Consider the following 21275-nt stretch of genomic DNA (forward strand, 5'->3'; position numbering starts at 1 on the left):
TCCCATAGCTTATGTTTAGACATATCCTAAATGATTGGAACTGCAATTAGGAGAGAGTTAAGGTATATGTAATTATTGAGTATATTAATTTTGAACTGCGTTATAACCACAAGTTACCGTATATACTCGAGTATAAGCCGAGATTTTCAGCCAATTTTTGGGGGCTGAAAGTCCCCCTCTCGGCTTATACTCAAGTCATACCCAGGGGTCGGCAGGGGAGGGGGAGCTGTCTAATTATAGTCACCTACTCTTGGCGCGGTCCCTGCACGTCCCTGCTTCTTCCAGCGCTGCAGCTTCTTCCTGTACTGAGCTGTCACATGGTACCGCTCATTACAGTAATTAGTATGCGGCTCCACCTCCCATAGAGGAGGAGTCGCATATTCATTACTGTAATGAGCGGTAACTGTGACCGCTCAATACAGGAAAAAGATGCAGCGCTGGAAGAAGCAGGCACGTGCAGGGACCGCGCCAGGAGTAGGTGAGTATACGGGGAGGGGAGCGCTGCGCGATATTCACCGCTCCTCGTTCCGGTGCGGCTCAGTCTTCAGCTTCCTCTGGCTGTGACGCTCAGGTCAGAGGGCGCGGTGACGTGGTCAGTGCGCGCCCTCTGCGTGAACGTCAGTGCTGAAGCCGCACCGGAACGAGGAGCGGTGAATATTGAAAGTGCCAGGGGTCCTGAGCGACGAGAGGCGAGTATGTGATTTTTTTTTTTATCGCAGCAAAAGCATATGGGGCAAGTTACTGTATGGATGATCTTATGGGGCCATAACGCTTGTGCAGCACTATAAGGGGCAAGTGACTGTATGGATGATCTTATGGGGCCATAACGCTTGTGCAGCACTATAAAGGGCAAGTGACTGTATGGAGCATCTTATGGGGCCATAACGCTTGTGCAGCACTATATAGGGCAAATATCTCTATGGAGCATCTTATGGGGCCCTTATTACCCTTTGTGCAAGATTATATGGGGCATATTTTAATATGGAGCATCTAATGGGGCCCATCAAACTTTATGGAGCATTATATGGGGCTCCTGATTCAATATGGATATTCAAAAACACTTAACCTACGGATGTCTCAATTAATTTTACTTTTATTGGTATCTATTTTTACTTTTAAAATTTACCCGTAGCTGCTGCATTTTCCACCCTAGGCTTATACTCGAGTCATTAAGTTTTCCCAGTTTTTTGTGGCAAAATTAGGGTGGTCGGCTTATACTCGGGTCGGCTTATACTCGAGTATATACGGTATATGAAAGGAAAGGTTAGATGAATTTTGAATTGTATTACTGTTAAGCAGCAATTTAACAATGCAATTACAGCAAACGGCACCAGTATATTTTTTGTCATTTTGCTAAAAAAAATGTAACGTTTTCAAAATGTAAAATCCTCTGTTTCAAAAATTGATAATGAAACCATCATTAAAAGGGTAGTCTCAAGTTGTCTCCTAAGTAGCTCACAGTTCAGCAGTCTCCTTAGTTCTTGGTTGCCGAGGGGGGACAGTTCTGGTAATTTTCCTACTGCTACTGTGATTGTTCTGAAGTCTACACTGTTATAGAGATGACAAAACATTTGAAGAAGCTCACAGCTCAGGAAAGTGTAAGCCACAATTAGAAGAGCTGCTCTGAAAACTGCCAATGCTGGGGAGAGGAGGGAGGGGAATTGTGATTATGCAGGACCAATAAGAGCAGAGCAGTCAGGAGTTAAGTGGAAAGGGGAGGGAGTTGAGCAGCTAACCGCTGTGCTGAAATCAATGAGCTAAAAAGAACTGTCTGGGTTCTTAGGAGTTAACTCCACTAATGGAATGTAACTACTGTGCATACTGCGCCAGGCACTAGTGACCAGGTTCCTTGTAAACAAGTTGTAGACTATGTAAGATAAAAGAGCTCATAGCAGAAAAATGAAAGCAGACAGAAAAAAAACAAGTCCATTGCAAACCTGCTTATGGTCATGCTGACTAAATAACTATAGCAATTTCATAACACAAATTCCCTTTAATATGGATGGCACAATACACAAAATCCAACTCATTCATGAGATAAATGGATGTCATGTTATGGGAAAGGGTAAGGGTATGTTCACACGTTCAGGATTTCCATCCTTTTTTTTTCAGGACAGTTTTTTAAAAAAACTGCAGCTCTTGGCAGAAAACGCAGGTCCTTTTTTTTGTCCTTTTTTGATGCGTTTTTGATGCGTTTTTTGATGCGTTTTTTTATCCTTTTTTTACTGTGTGCTTCCTAGGAAGCTTTTTAGGGCTAAAATGGCTGAAAATACCCTAACCCTACCCCTAACCCTAACCCTACCCCTACCCCTAACCCTACCCCTACCCCTACCCCTACCCCTAACCCTACCCCTAACCCTAACCCTACCCCTAACCCTACCCCTAACCCTACCCCTAACCCTAACCCTATTCTAACCTTAGTGAAAAAAAAAAAAAAAAAAAATTCTTAATTTTTTTATTGTCCCTACCAATGGGGGTGACAAAGTGGGGGGGGTGTCATTTACTATTTTTTTATTTTGATCACTGAGATAGGTTATATCTCAGTGATCAAAATGCACTTTGGAGCGAATCTGCCGGCCGGCAGATTCGGCGGGCGCACTGCGCATGCGCCCGCCATTTTGCAAGATGGCGGCGCCCAGGGAGAAGACGGCCGGACGGACACCGGGACGCCGGGTAAGTATAAGGGGGGGAGATTAGGGCACGGGGGGGGCATCGGAGCACTGGGGGGGGGGCATCGGAGCACGGGGGGGGGCATCGGAGCACGGGGGGGCGGGATCGGAGCACGGGGGGGCAGCCACACTCCGCCCACGCACTTCCGCCCGCTCCCCCGCACTTCCTGCTGCAGCGGTTCTGCACATCAAATCGCAGTAAAACCCGCAGATATATTTTTGATCTGCGGGTTTTACTGCGATTTTGACCTCACAATGGAGGTCTATGGGTGCAGAACCGCTGCGGTTCAGGAAAAAGAATTGACATGCTCTTTCTTTTTTACCGCGGCTATTCAGCGCGGCTTTTTACACTAAATTCCGGATCATGTGCACAGCAGTGACTGTTTTCCATAGGGTTACATTGTTATGTACCCTGCATGGAAAACAGCTGCGGAACCGCAGCGGCAATACCGCTGCGGTTCCGCAGTAAAAAACGCACTGTGTGAACATGGCCTAAATGTGCCATTAGAAGATGACCTAAGATTTGAACAAAGTTTTTATTGTAAACATCTATTTCTGAGAATGTTTCTTTTTAAAATTCTACATCTTTCTACTTATCTATCCATATACACATATATACACAAATATAAATATAAATATATATATATATATATATATATATATATAAACACATTTTTCCATTTTAACTGTCAGTAGAAAACAGTTTTCAGTATTCATGTCACGACACAGCTGTCGAGTGTACTGGGACCAGGGGCTCCTTTCCTGGAACTGTTCCCTGGGATACTTCAGATGGTGAAGACGCCTCTGCCTTATCTCCTAAGTTAGCCCTTCGTCTGTCCCCTTCCCCCACCCAGGGAAGAGGCGGCGCGCTACTGTGCACTGCAGTACACTATCCCGACAAACAGGGCAACAAAGACAAGGGGAAACTGAAAATTCCACAGACACAAAATATTCACTCACATATAATAGAGGAATCCACCAGGGTGTGCAGGAAGGGTAAGAAAGCAAAACAGGGAAGGAAAAGGGATTATCAATTGTACAAACCAAACAACAGTCACTTTAAATTCCGCCAGCTCTCACTTACCAACTTCCCTCCCTCCTTTTGTCATGCAGCAAGAGCTAACGCTGACGTGGACTTGGTAACAGAGCCCAGATTTTATAGGGAAAAGGAGTGGCTAACCAAGCACAGCTGAACACAGGGATTTCCAATATGGCCGATTAACCCCTGTTCTGATAGAATAAACGCGTTTAATAAACCGGAGAAGTGCTTCTTCTCAGTGGCGGAGTAGGAGCAACGAGACGCTGCGGTTTTCTGGCTCCGCTCCGTTGCAGTAACGCCATGACAATTCATTATCGTCACGTGGGAATAGAATAAAATATAACACCTATAAATACATAACACAGGATAACACTATTCACAAAGTGCAATAGTCACAGCTTTTCACAATGACCACACACAACGCAGATCATGTCTGTGAGATTCTCCCACAGAAGTCCAGAAGCATCTATACTCTAGTTCCCAATGTCCATGTAACTGCTGTAAAGCAGCAACAGCATCTCAGGCAAGTCGCTACTATCATAATCATGTACCTAAAATTTAATAAAAAGTCTTATCTCAAAACTAAAAAGAGACTAAAAAAAATGTAACAGTTATTTTATTAGTAAAAACAATTTACACTATAGATTTCCATTAAAAATATAAATAGCAATTATTTTGTAATATTAGAGGTTTTCTGCTTGCTATATAGCTTGCCATCAGCCGCACAAGACAATCAACATTCTGAGACTTTTTTTTATATAAGATAATTCAAGTTTATGGACCTTGACTATTTTAAATCAAAGGCATTTTATTTCAAGCTGGATTCACGAAGCAGAAGCTTATGACATATGTTCTGCAGCAGTCTTTTTTTACAATAATTGTTTTATTGTAAGCATGATTATTTGATAACAGGGCTGTAATAAGGTTTGCTTTCATTACATTTTATGGAAAAGCTTTTGCCTTTAAATACGGATCCATTTACTGTGCAAGGAAAATTATAGTGTTCACAAAACTAGTGAATCACAAAAGATCATTGTTTCTTTTTTTCCCTCTTTATTAACATTTTCACTCATTCTACCTGTCTGTACCATAATAAAGTCCTGAAACTGACAGAATGTAGATTTTGACTGCATTTCCATAGCATTAACATGTGATTAGTCACTGAGCATTATTTATTCAAACTTTCATTCCCCTTTTCTTTGAAAGAACGACAATATCACCAGGCTGAAGTGCACACCATACTTGAAAGCACCACTCCAGCATTTAGTTTTTATTTAGTGTTGCTTCTAATCTAAGGTCCCTGGCAAGTCTTCGATTTACCCGCCGACGTCTTCACCTTCTGTCGGCGGTGCCCTGGTTGGTCTCCAGCAGGTCCTGACCTGCTGGATCACTCCAGTGTTTGCCGAAACAAGCCGGAAGTCACTGTTTACAAGACACTGAGCTCACTGATTGCGCTGCAGACAGTAACAGACACTAACGGAGACTTAGCGCTTCATCTACGTAAAGCGAATAAAGCATAGTATGTTTTTAAAACATACTAAACCTAGGGTTTTCTGAAACTGGAAAACATCTTTGAAACATTAAACTATCTTTTCTTGAACATACTTCCTGCGTAAAAAAAATTACAAACTGTTATGGTATAAACAACTGTGCTCAGTATTAAAGTGAATCTGTCAGCAGAATTTCAACCCCAAAACTACATGTGAAGGTAGCTTTCTCAAAGACAAGTCCAGCAATACTTTTTACATGTATGGCTTGTTCCTCCGTTACATCATCCGAACTGATATGCAAATAACTAGGAAGAACTATTTGAAGATCTGAAGCCTCAGTAATGTACTCACACCCAGTGCCTCCCTCTCCTTCTTGACTAGTAGTCTGTATGCTGTGTGATTTCAGTCAAGCAGGAGAATGAGCTGCTCTGCGGAGAACTGAGCTGGAGTGACGGAGGCTTCAGATTACCATAGCCCTTCAGCCTAATTTCCATATCAATTCAAATACTGATTTCTCAGTAATGGAGACCGGATTCGCCATGTAAATGTATTGCAGGTATTGTGGATATACCGTATATACTCGAGTATAAGCCGACCCGAGTATAAGCCGACCCCCCTAATTTTGCCACAAAAAACTGGGAAAACTTATTGACTCGAGTATAAGCCTAGGGTGGAAATGCAGCATTTACCGGTGAATTTCAAAAAATAAAAATAGATCATTCTTGCCCCATAGCTGTGCCATATAGTACTCTGCATGTTCATTATTGCCCCATAGCTGTGCCCCACATAGTGCTCTGCACCATTCATGATTGTCCCTATAGCTGTGCCCCATACAGTGCTCTGCACCGTTCATTATTTCCCTATAGCTGTGCCCCATACAGTGCTCTGCACCGTTCATGATTGTCCCATAGCTGAGCCCCATACAGTGCTCTGCACCGTTCATGATTGTCCCATAGCTGTGCCCCATACAGTGCTCTGCACCGTTCATTGTTCCCTATAGCTGTGCCCCATACAGTGCTCTGCACCGTTCATTGTTCCCTATAGTTGTGCCCCATATAGTGTTCTGCACCGTTCATTGTTCCCTATAGCTGTGCCCCATACAGTGCTCTGCACCGTTCATTGTTCCCTATAGCTGTGCCCCATACAGTGCTCTGCACCGTTCATGATTGTCCCATAGCTGTGCCCCATATAGTGTTCTGCACCGTTCATTGTTCCCTATAGCTGTGCCCCATACAGTGCTCTGCACCGTTCATTGTTCCCTATAGCTGTGCCCCATATAGTGTTCTGCACCGTTCATTGTTCCCTATATAAAGCTCTGCCATGGCCGCTGCTGCTGCAGTAAAAAAAAAAAAAAAAAAGAGCCATACTCACCTCTCTTGATTGCAGCTCCCGGCGTCTCGTTCCGGCGTCCGGTCCCGGCGCCTCCATCTTCCCGGCGTCTCTGCACTGACTGATCAGGCAGAGGGCGCCGCACACACTATATGCGTCATCGCGCCCTCTGACCTGAACAGTCAGAGCGCAGATGCCGGGAAGATGGAGGCGCCGGGAAGACAGAGCGGCGCCCGGCGGCTGGAACGCGGACAGGTGACTATTACATACTTACCTGGTCCCGACGTCCGGCTGCCCCTGCCTGTCACAGCTGTCTTCGGTGCCGCAGCTTCTTTCTCTATCAGCGGTCACCGGCAGCGCTGATTAGAGAAATGAATAGGCGGCTCCACCCCTATGGGAGGTGGAGCCGCCTATTCATTTCTGTAATGAGCGGTCCCACGTGACCGCTGAAGAGGGGAAGAAGCTGCAGCACAGAAGACCGTGGGACGGCAGGGACAGCGCCAGGATCGCTGGGACTAGGTGAGTATGCCTCAGCGCCCTCTCCCCCTCACCCGCCGACCCTGCCACCCACCTTGACTCGAGTATAAGCCGAGAGGGGCACTTTCAGCCCAAAAATTTGGGCTGAAAATCTCGGCTTATACTCGAGTATATACGGTAAATAGTTTGGGGTGTGAAATCATGCTGACAGATTCCCTTTTAATACTCTTAGTTAGAAATATCGTTGGTGACGTCAATGACATCACCTCAAGTCACTGACGCTGCGCTTGCAGCAGTTCATTCCCCAGTGGTTCTCAGCCTGGATGGTCGCATCTTGACACCGTCCAGGTTGAAAACTATTTCTCCCCCAGACATTGGTTATGGTGTGAGACAAAACGACAGACAGGTATGGTATATTGTTGTTTTATTAATTTTTGTTAATTACAGGAGCTCAAGGGCTTCAGTGGAATTAGGCGAGGTTGTAAGTATGGTGTAATTGAGATTATTAAAGGAGTCTATGTCATTTTTTCAATTAAAGGAGTTTATTCTGGTTGTGTCTTTATTTGTAATACAGTAAGATAGAATAAAAGGGAAGAAAAAGGGAAAAGGTTGGAGGGGGAAGGAGATTAAAAGAAAACATGATACAGGCTTGAACATTCAATGGTATGGACGCAGAATGACAAGGTCCCATATTTGCTGTCTCCAGTAAAAAATGTACTGTTTCTCATTTTTAGTTTAAAAAAAAAATTACTACCTTAGCAATTCACTCCTACCAACAGCAGTTTTCATTTCAAGGCCAATAGTTTAAAGATAAACTGGATGAACATATAAACGTACAGCATCAGTCCTCAAATGATAAAGCAAGCGAGAAATGTGTCTCAAGAGGAAAGTAAACATCTGACCATAAAACACCTAGGCTGTATGTGTCACAACTTTAGCCTGAGCCAGATAGAACAGTGGTGGTTTACATTTTGAGGAATTATAGCTCTGGCAGCAGCATTTAAGTCATAGACTGTATATTTGTAAGTGATATGTTGTGCGTGAAATGGAGATCTTTTTAACCACTTCAATCTTACAAATGTCTCTAGTAACATTGAAGCAGACCAACAAGATTAGAACAATAAAAGGAAAGTTCACTTAAAGAAAATTCTGTTTCAAACCTGCTGTCATGGGTTTACAGCGACAGGTAGGAGCCAGAAGACTGCACTGTCCGATTTCTCCTACTCCTGCACTAACTAGAAGCACTTCACCTTCATATTAAACAGTGAAGGTTATTTCTAGCAGTGAAGGGCTAAATCTCTTCAGTTGAGAGTTCCTGGAAGCTTACTTGAGTTGATGCTCCGAGCTGTTCAGTGTTGGCCATGCTCCTCTCCTATAAATACAGCAGGCATTGCCAGACTTCGCTTCAAGCTGCATGGTTCAGGAGCTGGAGGAGTTTTGTTGTGTGAGGAGGTGTTTGGTGCATTTATCTAAAGACTGTTGTTTGGTTTTGGTTGTGTGCAAATCCTCTTCTTCTCCTGTTTTGATTTTTCCCTTCCTTCACTCTCTGGTGATTCCCTCTGTTGCTTGTGAGTGCATATGTGTGTGATTGATATTTTTCTGTATCCCTGTACATATTCAATTGTTAGTCTGGTTGGCAGGGCCATATTTGCCACTAGGCTTGTGAGGGCACGTGCCTAGGGTGCCAGGATGCGGGGGGGGGGGGGGGGGGGGCGCACTTGAGCAAGGTTTTTTTTAATTATAAAGTCCGGGGTCAAAAAACCAACCATCCCACCCCCCTCCGCACCTCCCAGAAGACGTGATACTCACCCACCGCCAGCAGTGCCTGCAACTCCGTCCCAGCGCCAGCAGCTCGTCCTGTCCTTGGCGTCACGTGGTACCGCTCATTAAGGTGATGAATATGGACGCATATTCATCACCTCAATGAGCGGTACCACGTGACCGCTCATACAGGAAGGAAGACGCTGCGGGGACAGAGATGCCGGGAAGTTCAGCGCCGCGTGGTGAGAGAATTGTGAGCATGATAGGGGAGGATAGAGAACAGGGGAGGATGATGGAGGAGTCATGCATACAGGGTGGGAGGATGGAGGAGCCATGCATACAGGGTGGGAGGATGGGGGAGCCATGCATACAGGGTGGGAGGATGGGGGGGGCCATGCATATAGGGTGGGAGGATGGGGGAGCCATGCATACAGGGAGGGAGGATGATGGAGGAGTCATGCATACAGGGTGGGGGGATGGGGGTACCATACATACAGGGTGGGAGGATGGGGGAGTCATGTATACAGGATGGGAGGATGGGGGAGCCATGCATACAGGGTGGGAGGATGGGGGAGCCATGCATACAGGGTGGGAGGATGGGGGAGCCATGCACACAGGGTGGGAGGATGATGGAGGAGTCATGCATACAGGGTGGAAGGATGATGGAGCAGTCATGCATACAGGGTGGGGGGAAGGGGGAGCCATGCATTCAGGGTGGGAGGATGGGGGAGCCATGCATACAGGATGGGAGGATAGGGAGCCATGCATACAGGGTGGGAGTAATGGTAATTTGTCAACAAGGTTTTTATTAGTTAATAATAAAGTATAATTTTAGGTATTGGTTATTTTGTTTGAAGATTAGATTACTATACCACTATATCGCTTGCGGTTGATTAGTATGTCACTGGTGTAATGAGTCAGTTAATTTCTTCCCTCCTAAATACTCCATAATTAACTGAAAGTGGCATTATTGAAAAATGGAAGCATTTAGAAACCACATCAACTCAGCCACAAAGTGAAGACTACGTTTTTTGCGGGACAAGTTGTACTTTTGAACGACATCATTGGTTTTAGCATGTAGTGTACTAGAAAACGGGAAATTTGCAAAAAAAAGTGCAATCCCACACTTGTTTTTTGCTTGACTTTTTTGCCAGGTTCACTAAATGCTAAAACTGACCTACCATTGTGATTCTCCAGGTCATTATGAGTTCATAAAACCAAACATGTCTAGGTTATTTTTTATCAAAGTGGTAAAAAAAATTCCAAACTTTGCTAAAACAAAAATAAAAAAATTGCGCAATTTTCCGATACCCGAAGCATCTCCATTTTTCGTGATCTGGGGTTGGGTGAGGGCTTATTTTTTGTGTTCTGAGCTGATGTTTTTAATGATACCATTTTGGTGCAGATAAGTTCTTTTGATCGTCCGTTATTGCATTTTAATGCAATGTCGCAGCGACCTGAAAAAAACGTAATTCTGGCGTTTCAAATTTTTTACTCGCTACGACATTTAGTGATCAGGTTAATTCTTTTTTTATTGATAGATCGGGTGATTCTGAACACGGCGATACCAAATGTGCAGGTTCGATTTTTTTTTTATTGTTTTATTTTGAATGGGGCGAAAGGGGGCGATTTAAACATTTATTTATTTTTTTTCATATTTTTCAAAACATTTTTTTTTTCTTTTGCCATGCTTCAATACCCTCCATTGGAAGCTAGAAGCTGGCACAACTCTATCGCCTCCGCTACATAGGAGCGATGCTCAGATCACTCCAATGTAGTAGAATTGTTGCATTGCTATGAGCGCCGACCACAGGGTTACGCTCACAGCAATCCGGCATCAACAACCATAAAGGTCTTCAATAGACCTCTGGTTGTCATGCCGACGCGATGCGCTCATTTCCGGCCGATGGCTGGAAGCGCTAGTAAAATGCTGCTGTCAATACGACAGTCAATACGTTCTGTTTACATGGTCTATAGCCCTGGTCCTTGCTCTTGTTGCGTCTCCTGATTTATTCCATTTTTTGATCTCTGCTTGTATTCTGTCCACCTTCTTGTATTCTGATTTTATCCTTGATGTGACCTCTTGGTATTGACTACCTTTCTTGCCTCTGTTGCTCTTTCGACCAGCAGCCCTTCGGTGGAAGCAATCCAGTGGATCCCATTGCAATGCTAGATCCCTGTACAGGGTTGGGTTTAAAGGGTGAAGGCTGTGGTTCTGGAGCTTGCCCGATGGAGTGGCTCGTGCCAAGTCTGTCAGAGGTAGCCTTTTTGAGCCTGTGGCCTCTGACAGACGTAACAACTTGCCTGTCAAATGTAAATATTATTCATGATAGGAAGGTGACGTGGCATGATTAGTAATAGAAAATATACAATTTTGCATTGCACAGTTGGAATGCACTGTGTAATTATAGCATAACTCACATTTACTAACTGTTACTAAAGTAAAGTTACAAAAGTTCATAACATCATAATAAAATCATTAAAAAAAATGAACTCACCTTTTCTCATAATCTAAGTCACCAACTGAGCCATTCATAAGTTGGTTAGGGGTCCATTTTAAGGTCATTGTATCCGCAGTTTGATGAAGAGACAAATATCCAGGAATTGCTTCCATATCATCTCTCTAAGGAAATGAATTAAGGTATTTAGACTGAACATTACTTTGTTTCTCTTCAAACAATAAAGTGAATCTGTCACCAAGCTTTTGCTACCTAATCTGAGAGCAGTATAATAGAGTAGCAGAGACCCTTATTCCAGCGATGTGTAACTTACTGGGCTGCTTAGTGTAGCTTGGAAAAATCAGAAATTCTCGCTAAAGGACTACTTGGCTTGCTGGGAGGAAGTCCAATCCCGCCCCCATTACAGTTTGGCAGCAAATCTGCGTATGCATGGAGTACACAGAAAGATGCCAATCAGTCCTTTGGGCGGGGTTATAAAGAGCTCTGCACTCAGAACTGGTAGATCTGCAGAAGTTAAAATGGTTTTTAATCATAAGTGCAGCACCCAGCAAAGTAAGTGATACAGCGCTGAAGTCAAAGTCTATGCCTTTACATCATGCTGCTCTCAGATGGGGTAGCATAAAAGCAGATCCTTTTTCTTTAATTTTAGGTAACCCTTTCAATATGACAAAAAAACACAATATAACAGCCGCTGAAAGAGTAACCATAGTTTTAATTTTTTATGTCATAAATCAATAGTACACATGAAAATAAAAAAACTTTGTAATATATATCTTAGAAAAATTTGCTTCTTTCTCTGCCAAAAATTGATCACTTATTATAAAAATTCTCAATTCTGAAGAAAAATCTGTATTCAGTGAAGACAGACTTTCCCATTACTTAGACAGGAAATGGAAGTTGCTATGGATACAATTCTATGTAGTGGGAGGGAGGAGCTAAAGACAGAGCTCCTCCCTCCTCTTCCTTCTCTCTACATAGAAGCTTATCAGTAGCAGCCGCCATCTCCTATCTCTATTAAAACATTCACAGGAAATAATTTCAGCTGGGATCATGTTCATTATCAAGGTAACATGATCCCCTACTAATAATTATACTCCAAAACATAAACAGAAGATACCCCCTCTCTGCAAAATTCAATAAGCTGGACAGAATGGAGTGCTGACTTCAAGATATCTAATGAAATATTGTAACTGGTATTAAAAAAAGATTTATATATACAGTAGTAATATGCAATAAAAAGAAGTGAACATAAAGAAGATATAATATCCCTGGGAATAACAATCAAACGCAAAGTAGTCTGACTCTATCTCATAATCCCCATATATTAGTAACCTAGCAGCAAAGGTATCAACAAAGTGCATATGCATATGAGCAACAACTGAGAAATAACCCATTATAAGCAGCAAGCGCAGAATCCCAGGGGACGGCCCTGATGTGCCTTTTGCATTTGCATTCTCAAAGGGGTAAGTTTGATACTTATCAAAGTCATCCGTGAAGGCAAAATAAGCTGGACGCAAGCCAGGTAAATTTGATGGAGTAGCCAGAGGTTGAGTGGGGAGCAGCCATTTCTCATGACAGTACTGACCCCAACATAGTACTTCTCCAGATCTCCAATCCAGAACAAGCTCAGGAACATAAGATGGGACAGACCTGGTAGCACATAAAAGGAGATTTTCTAACAGTGCAACATTCCTACCCAAAGTCCCACAGGCTTTGAGAGAGAGAAAACAGCTTCAGCTAGAGGTCTCCCATCCACGGATGATACCATCAATGGACTCTGAAGGCTTTGAATGTGGATTTGATACCGATTCACCATGGCCTGTTGTATGAAATTTCCTGCGGAACCACAGTCCAGATAGGCTGAGTCAATGAAACGGGTGTTGCCACAGGAAACTGACACGGACAGAGTAAGCGGAGGAAAGGAGTAATTCTTACCAATGGTAGCCTCTCCTACTGACCCTAGGCTCTGGAGTTTCCCAGCTTCTCTGGACAGGAATGAATCAGATGTTCGGGACTACCACAGTAAAAGCACCTTTCCCCTCGAAATGCGGGACCTCTTGATGATGCTTTGCCAGTTTCACTCGGTCAACCTGCATAGGTTAAAAGGAGGGTGTCAAAGCGCATAGATATTCTCCCGCGAGACACCTCTTTCGAATGCTCCTGAAGCCTGATGTTGATCCGGGTAGACAAGGACAACAGGTCGTCCAACGAAGTTGGAATATCACGACCAGTTAGCTTGTCTTTAATTCTCCCAGTAAAACCCTCCAAGAAAATGGCCACCAGCGCCTCGTTGTTCCAGGCGAGTTCGGCGGACGGTACAGAATAGGATGGTGTACAGACCCACTCTAAGGCTTCCCTGGCGCAATCTGAGGAGGGAGGATGCTGCAGGGGAAACATGGACAGGCTTCTAAGAAAGTCTAAAGGGTGGAGACAAGAGAATCTCCTCTCTCCCATAGGGGATTGAGCCACGCCAGAGCTTCAACAGTGAGATGAAACATGATGAATGCCACTGTGGCCAGAGCAGAAGAGAGCTGGTGTGCCAAGAGCTCAAAATGCAATGTGCATTGACTGATGAATCCTTGGTACAGTGTAGAATCATTGTCATAACGTGGTGGAGCAGACAGACAGGTCCAGAGCCAGGAACATAGCTGGTAGTCTGGAGATTCTAGGTTGAGGTCGCTGCAGCTCGAGAAGGGATGGAAGCAGCCACAGATGTCAGAATATCAAGGTGGGTGGTCACTGTCCGTATATAGGACATGATTTTGTCCCACTAGTCCCTCTGGTGGGAGACCTCTTGGTAAAGGTCAGAGACTGGAGAAATTGGAGCGCCAGTGCGTTCCATGGCCTGAGCAAACTGTAACAGGAGTGGTGGTGGCACCACTGTGCTGTTGTCCGATGAGAGCCTGGAAGGGCATAACAAGGTGAACACCTGACTGTTCGCTAGAGCCCCTGATGGTGTGGTTAGACTTGGTTCCAGATGGACACCAGGACGGACCTCAGACGCATGGAAGCTGACCCCCATGGGGCAGAAAGCTGGAACGAACCAGAAGGGAAAGTTCAGCTGGTACAGGGAGGCACGGCAGGAACACAGGAGTGGCATGTGTTTGCGGAGACAGCTGGAATACAGGCATGCACTGGCAGGTGATGACAGGAACAGCTGGAGTACAGGCGGGAACAGGCAGGTGCAGGCAGATACGGCAAAAACGGATGGTATACACTCCCTGACAGAAGTTATGTCGCTTATCAATGTTATGTAAATTAAAGCTTATAACCCGATGTTAAATTCATCCATTGGCTGTATAAATTATTCTTTTAAAAGCTGAAACCCTCCGAAATGTGGTTTAGGATAAGAAAATAAATTGGCATCAATGCAGAAATATTGATCGGTTAATGGACACAGATTGGTCAGATTTTGGCAAGACAAAAGTTTTATCGCCTGGTCATATAATGCACCCAATCTTAGTTTACATCCTCACCTGTGCTCAGTAAATGATCGGTTAATTAGTGTGTGTTTATAAAAAGAAACCCAGCACTTCAGACCTTCACTTGAACTGCAACTTGAGCTCTGACAACATGCCAAAAATCCACCCTGCGACCAAAGCCTGGATTATCAAGAGGCTGAAGACCAGATCCACTGCAGAGGTGGCTGGCACTTTTAATGTGTCTCAGCGTCAAGTATAAAGAATTAAAAAAAGATTTGAAGAGACTGGAGATGTGTTTGACAAGCCCAGGTCCGGTAGACCCCACAAGACAACTGCTCAGGAGAGCAGCAGAACTCCAACAGGCCTGGTCACCTCAAGTCCCTGTGTCAACTAGAACAGTTTGTAGGATTCTGTCTCGAAATGGCCTCCATGGTTGAATCAGTGTCCAGAAGCCAGCACTAAACAAAAGGCAAATAAAAAACCGTGTGGCATTTGCAAAGTCCCACAGCCTACTAAACAGATTGACCATGGAAAAGTGCCAGAAGGTGGATTTCTCTGATGAATCTTCAGTAGAATTACACCACAGTCGCCGCAAATACTGCAGGAGACCTACTAGGTCCTGTATGGATCCAAAAATACACCCAGAAAACAGTTAAATTTGGTGGTGGAAAGATCATGGTCTGGAGTTACATTCAGTAAGGGGGTGTGCAAAACATTTGCAAGGTGGAAGGCAATATCAATAGCCTAAAATATCAAGTAGTATTAGCTACCTCTCAAATTCCAAATCATAAAAGGGGTCAAATTCTGCAGCAGGAAGGTGCTCCATCTCAAACATCCATCTCTACAACAAAGTTCCTCCAGGCAAAAAAGATCAAGGTGCTCAAGGACTGGCCCAGTCAACAGAAATGAACATGATTGAGCACGTCTGGGGTACGATGAAAGAGGAAGCTTGGAAGACAAAATCTAAGAATCAAGATGAACTCTGGGAGGCATGTAAGACTGCATTCTCTGCTATTCCTGATGACTTAATTAATAAATTGTATGAATCATTGTTGAACCGCATGGATGCAGTCCTTCAAGCTCATGGAAGTCACACAAAATATTAAATATGACTAATAGCACCACAACTTCATTCACCAATGGTATGCAACATATACCGTATATACTCAAGTATAAGCCAACCAGAGTATAAGCCGACCCCCTAATTTTGCCACAAAAAACTGGGAAAACCTAATGACTCGAGTATATGCCTAGGGTGGAAAATGCAGCAGCTACTGGTAAATTTCAAAAATAAAAATAGATACCAATAAAAGTAAAATTAATTGAGACATCAGTAGTTTAAGTGTTTTTGAATATCCTTATTTAATCAGGAACCCCATATAATGCTCCATACAGTTGATGATGGCCCCATAAGATGCTCCATACAAAATACTCCCCATATAATGCTGCACAAATGCTGATTATGGCCCCAAAAGATGCTCCATAGACACATTTGCCCCTTATAATGTTCCACAAATGTGGATTATGGCCCCATAAGATGCTCCAGAGATATTTGCCCCATATAATGTTGCACATTGCCCCATACAGATATTTGCCCTATATAATGCTGCACATAGCCCCATACAGATATTTGCCCCATATAATGCTGCACATAGCCCCATAAGATGCTCCATACAGATAATTTCCCCATATAGTGCTGCCCATGGCCCCATAAGATGCTCCATACAGATAATTGCCCCATATAATGCTGCACAAATGCTGATTATGGCCCCATAAGATGCTCCATACAGATATTTGCCCCATATAACGCTGCACATGGCCCCATAAGATGCTCCACACAGATAATTGCCCCATATAATGCTGCACATGGCCCCATAAGATGCTCCATACAGATAATTGCCCCATAAAACGCTGCACATGGCCCCATAAGATGCTCCATACAGATATTTGCCCCATATAATGCTGCACATGGCCCCATAAGATGCTCCATACAGATAATTGCCCCATATAACGCTGCACATGGCCCCATAAGATGCTCCATACAGATATTTGCCCCATATAATGCTGCACATGGCCCCATACAGATATTTGCCCCATACAATGCTGCACATAGCCCCATAAGATGCTCCATACAGATAATTGCCCCATATAGTGCTGCACATAACCCCATAAGATGCTCCATACAGATAATTGCCCCATATAATGCTGCACAAATGCTGATTATGGCCCCATAAGATGCTCCATACAGATAATTGCCCCATATAATGCTGCACATGGCCCCATAAGATGCTCCATACAGATAATTGCCCCATATAACACTGCACATGGCCCCATAAGATGCTCCATACAGATATTTGCCCCATATGCTGTTGCTGCGATTAAAAAAATAAAAAATCATATACTTATCTCTCAGGCCCCCAGCACTTGCTATATTCACCTGCTCCCCGTTCCACCGCCGACTGCCGCTGTGTCTTCTCCGTCCTGTGCACTGACGCTCAGACAGAGGGTGGCGCGCACACTAATCGCGCCATCTGACCTGAGCGGCACTGCAGAGGACACGGAAGACGCAGCGGCACCGACGGTGCAAAGGGGAGCAGGTGAATATAGCGCACTGCGTTATACTCACATGCTCCTGGTGTGGTCCCTGCACGTCTGTTCCCCCGCAGCTTCTTCCTGTAGTGAGTGGTCACATGGTGCCGCTCATTACAGTAATGAATATGCAGCTCCACCCCTATGGGAGTCGGGTCCATATTCATTACTGTAATGAGCAGTACCATGTGACCACTCACTACAGGAACAAGCTGCCGGCGCCAAGGAAAAGACATGCAGGGACCGCGCCAGGACCAGGTGAGTTTATTATTACACAGCTGCCGCTCCCCCTCCCCTGCCGACCCCTGCGTATGACTCGAGTATAATCCGAGAGGGTTACTTTTAGCCCAAAAACTGGGCTGAAAATCTTGGCTTTTACTCAAGTATATACAGTATTTGTATTTTAAGTTAATTATTTATTTGAATATCACATTACTTTCTGTGGGTGCCAAAATCTGACCATTCTGTGTCCATTAACTGATCAATATTTCTGCCAATTTATTTTCTTAACCTAAAGGTACCTTCACATTAAGCGACGCTGCAGCGATCCAGACAACGATCCCGATCGCTGCAGCGTCGCTGTGTGGTCGCTGGAGAGCTGTCAGACAGACAGCTCTCAAGCGACCAACGATGCCGGTCCCCTGGTAACCAGGGTAAACATTGGGTTACTAAGCGCAGGGCCGCGCTTAGTAACCCGATGTTTACCCTGGTTACCAGCGTAAACATAAAAAAAAGAAACACTACATATTTACATTCCGGTGTCTGTCCTGTTATGACCTGGTGGTCAGGACAATAATGGACCTGGTGGATAAGGGCACACGGAATGACCTGATAGTTACTGATAATATAGGACGAGCTCTGGGACGTGGGAACTCTGCTGACCGCAATCCCTAATCCTATCAACCACACTAGAAATAGCCATGGATTGCGCCTAACGCTCCATATGCAACTCGGCACAGCCTAAGGAACTAGCTAGCCCTGAAGATAGAAAAATAAAGCCTACCTTGCCTCAGAGAAATTCCCCAAAGGAAAAGGCAGCCCCCCACATACAATGACTGAGTAAAGATGAAAATACAAACACAGAGATGAAATAGATTTAGCAAAGTGAGGCCCGACTTACTGAACAGACCGAGGATAGGAAAGGTTACTTTGCGGTCAGCACAAAAACCTACAAAAAGACCACGCAGAGGGCGCAAAAAGACCCTCCGCACCGACTCACGGTGCGGAGGCGCTCCCTCTGCGTCCCAGAGCTTCCAGCAAGCAAGAACAATCGAAATAGCAAGCTGGACAGAAAAATAGCAAACCAGAGAAAAACAAGCAGTCACTTAGCTTCTGCTGGGAAGACAGGTCACAAGAACGATCCAGGAGTGAACTAGACCAATACTGGAACATTGACAGGTGACCTGGAGCAAAGATCTAAGTGGAGTTAAATAGAGCAGCCAGCTAACGAATTAACCTCGTCACCTGAGGAAGGAAACTCAGAAACACCCACAGCCACCAGAGAAAGTCCATGGACAGAACCAGCCGGAGTACCATTCACGACCACAGGAGGGAGCCCGACAACAGAACCAATAACACTGTCCTCTCCAGCGCTCTGCTTCTCTGCACTAATCGCCGGCCGGAAAGCAGAGCACAGCGGTGATGTCACCGCTGTGCTTTCTGGCCGCTGCGCTTACACATTGCAGAGAAGCAGAGCGCCGGAGAGGACAGACGCCGGAATGTAAGTATGTAGTGTTTTTTTTTTTATATATTTACGCTGGTAACCAGGGTAAACATCGGGTTACTAAGCGAGGCCCTGCGCTTAGTAACCCGATGTTTACCCTGGTTACCAGTGAAGTCATCGCTGAATCGGCGTCACACACGCTGATTCAGCTATGTTTGCGGGAGATCCAGCGACGAAACAAAGTTCTGGCCTTCTAGCTCCGACCAACGATGTCACAGCAGGATCCTGATCGCTGCTGCCTGTCAAACTGAACGATATCCAGCCAGAACGCTGCAACGTGCGATATCGTTCAGTGTGAAGGTACCTTAAACCACATTTCGGAGGGTTTCAGCTTTCAAAAGAATAATTTATACAACCAATGGATGAATTTAACGTCAGGTTATAAGCTTTTATTTACATAACATGGATAAGTGACATAACTTCTGTCAGGGAGTGTACAGGTCGGCACTGGCAGGTACAGCAGCAAGTAGGGCTGTATACAGGTGGGCATGGCAAGTGCAGGCAGGTACAGCTGGTATACAGGTGGGCACGGAAAGTGCAGGTAGGTACGGCAAGTACGGCTGGTATAGAGGCAGACACTGGAAGATAAACTAGAACTGGGGACCTGAGAACTAGCAAGCATACAGACAAAAAGAGTATACACACTGCTTAGGCACATGCCATCAGGACAGCGCGTGGAAGAAATGCGGGACAATGACGGCGGCAGTGAGTGAGTTGGGTTCCCTGCCGCAAGAGAAGGGAAGTGTGCAGGGATGCCAGCGTTACAACAATTTACTAGTCCTTGCCTTTGATGTTATTCCCAGGGAGATTATATCTTCTTTATGTTGACCTCTTTTTATTGCATGTTACTACTGTATATATAAACCTCTTTTGAATAATAAAGTTATATTTGATTATATATATTGAAGTCAGCACTCCATTTTGTAAGGCTTACTGAATTTTCCTACCTTAGTAATTAACAATCTGTCTTCACTGAATACAGATTTTACCTCAGAATTGAGAATTTTGGCAGATAATGGACTTTTACATCTATAATATACCCCAACAATCACCAAGTCCAGCAATGATTTTCAAGATAACGGCAAGAAACAAGTACAACCTCCACAAATGGTCTAAAACCACTGTTCTAAACTATCCATTTTCTAAAAACCTATGACTTTGACTAGAGGCTAATCTAAATCAGACTGGAGTGAAAAATTGAAGAAAAAAGTTGATTTTTGCTGGTACAAAACAATAATGCTAGCCTTACTTTATGTAATCTCCTTATTTCCTGCTCATCTATCTTTAGCTTTCTATCTATGCATTTCACAGCTCAATAGGAATCTGTCAGGTTTTATGGGCAGAGAGCCTGAATACAGGAATGTGTCATTTCTTCAGCAGCTTGCTTTTGTTTCAATACAATTAGTGTTCTAGCAGCAAAAGATTAAAGAAAACCTGTCATAAGGATTTTGCTAAACTACAGGCAAGGTCAGGTTGGCGCTGTTATACTGATTTAGGCTACTTTCATACTAGCGTTTTTTGACGTACGTCACAATGCGTCGTTTTGGAGTAAAAACGCATTCTGCAAAGTTGCCCGCAGGATGCGCTTTTTCTCCATAGACTTTCATTAGCGACGCATTGTGACGTATCGCCACACGTCAGATCCGTCGTGCGACGGATGCGTCGCGTTTTGGCGCACCATCGGCACAAAAAGGTTACATGGAGCGTTTTTTTGTGCGTCGAGTCCGCCATTTCCGACCGCACATGCGCGGCCGGAACTCCACCCCCTCCTCCCCGGACCTTACAATGGGGCAGCGGATGCATTGTAAAACTGCATCCGCTGCCCCCGTTGTTCATTTTTTTCGCAGTTTGCATCAGTACGTCGGGCCGATGCATGGCGACGGCCCCGTACCGACGCTAGTGTGAAAGTAGCCTAAAATGATAGCTGGGTTGAAGGAATCCGTCATGTGGTTCTTATTTAATCTGTGTTTTAAGGTTTAAGTTAATGATATGCTCGTGCTTTGGGGTGGGCCTGTGAATGGGTCTTTCTTTGGTGCTCTGGCCTCACTGTCATCATTCTGGGCTTAAATGACAGGTCACTGAACCGTCAGTGACTTGTCTCCTACTTTAAATACAGCGCCTGAACAGTTAATATTGTGGTCTTCAAAAACAAAAAAAAAGTTTCCAAAAAAATGTTTTAGAAGAATCATGTGATGATCGTACTAATGTGAACAGCAACCGTATGTTGTTACAATCTGCAAATAATAAAAAGAGAAATGATACTTATTTTTTAAGAGGGACTACTAGACAAGAAGAAACTGATACATCAAGCAACAGT

General features: G+C 44.4%; 1 protein-coding gene across 1 annotated transcript in view; it reads right to left on the minus strand.

The window, feature by feature from the left end:
• The window catches only part of SGSM1 (small G protein signaling modulator 1), a 446836-nt gene that overhangs the window by 132601 nt on the left and 292960 nt on the right, over positions 1 to 21275 (minus strand). The window contains exon 9 of the mRNA XM_069759191.1: positions 11264 to 11388. Coding sequence (XP_069615292.1) covers positions 11264 to 11388 — 125 coding nt within the window. The remainder of the gene's footprint in view (positions 1 to 11263; positions 11389 to 21275) is intronic.

The sequence above is a fragment of the Ranitomeya imitator genome, chromosome 1 (genome assembly GCF_032444005.1).
Source record: "Ranitomeya imitator isolate aRanImi1 chromosome 1, aRanImi1.pri, whole genome shotgun sequence".
In the NCBI taxonomy this organism is placed as follows: Eukaryota; Metazoa; Chordata; class Amphibia; order Anura; family Dendrobatidae; genus Ranitomeya; species Ranitomeya imitator.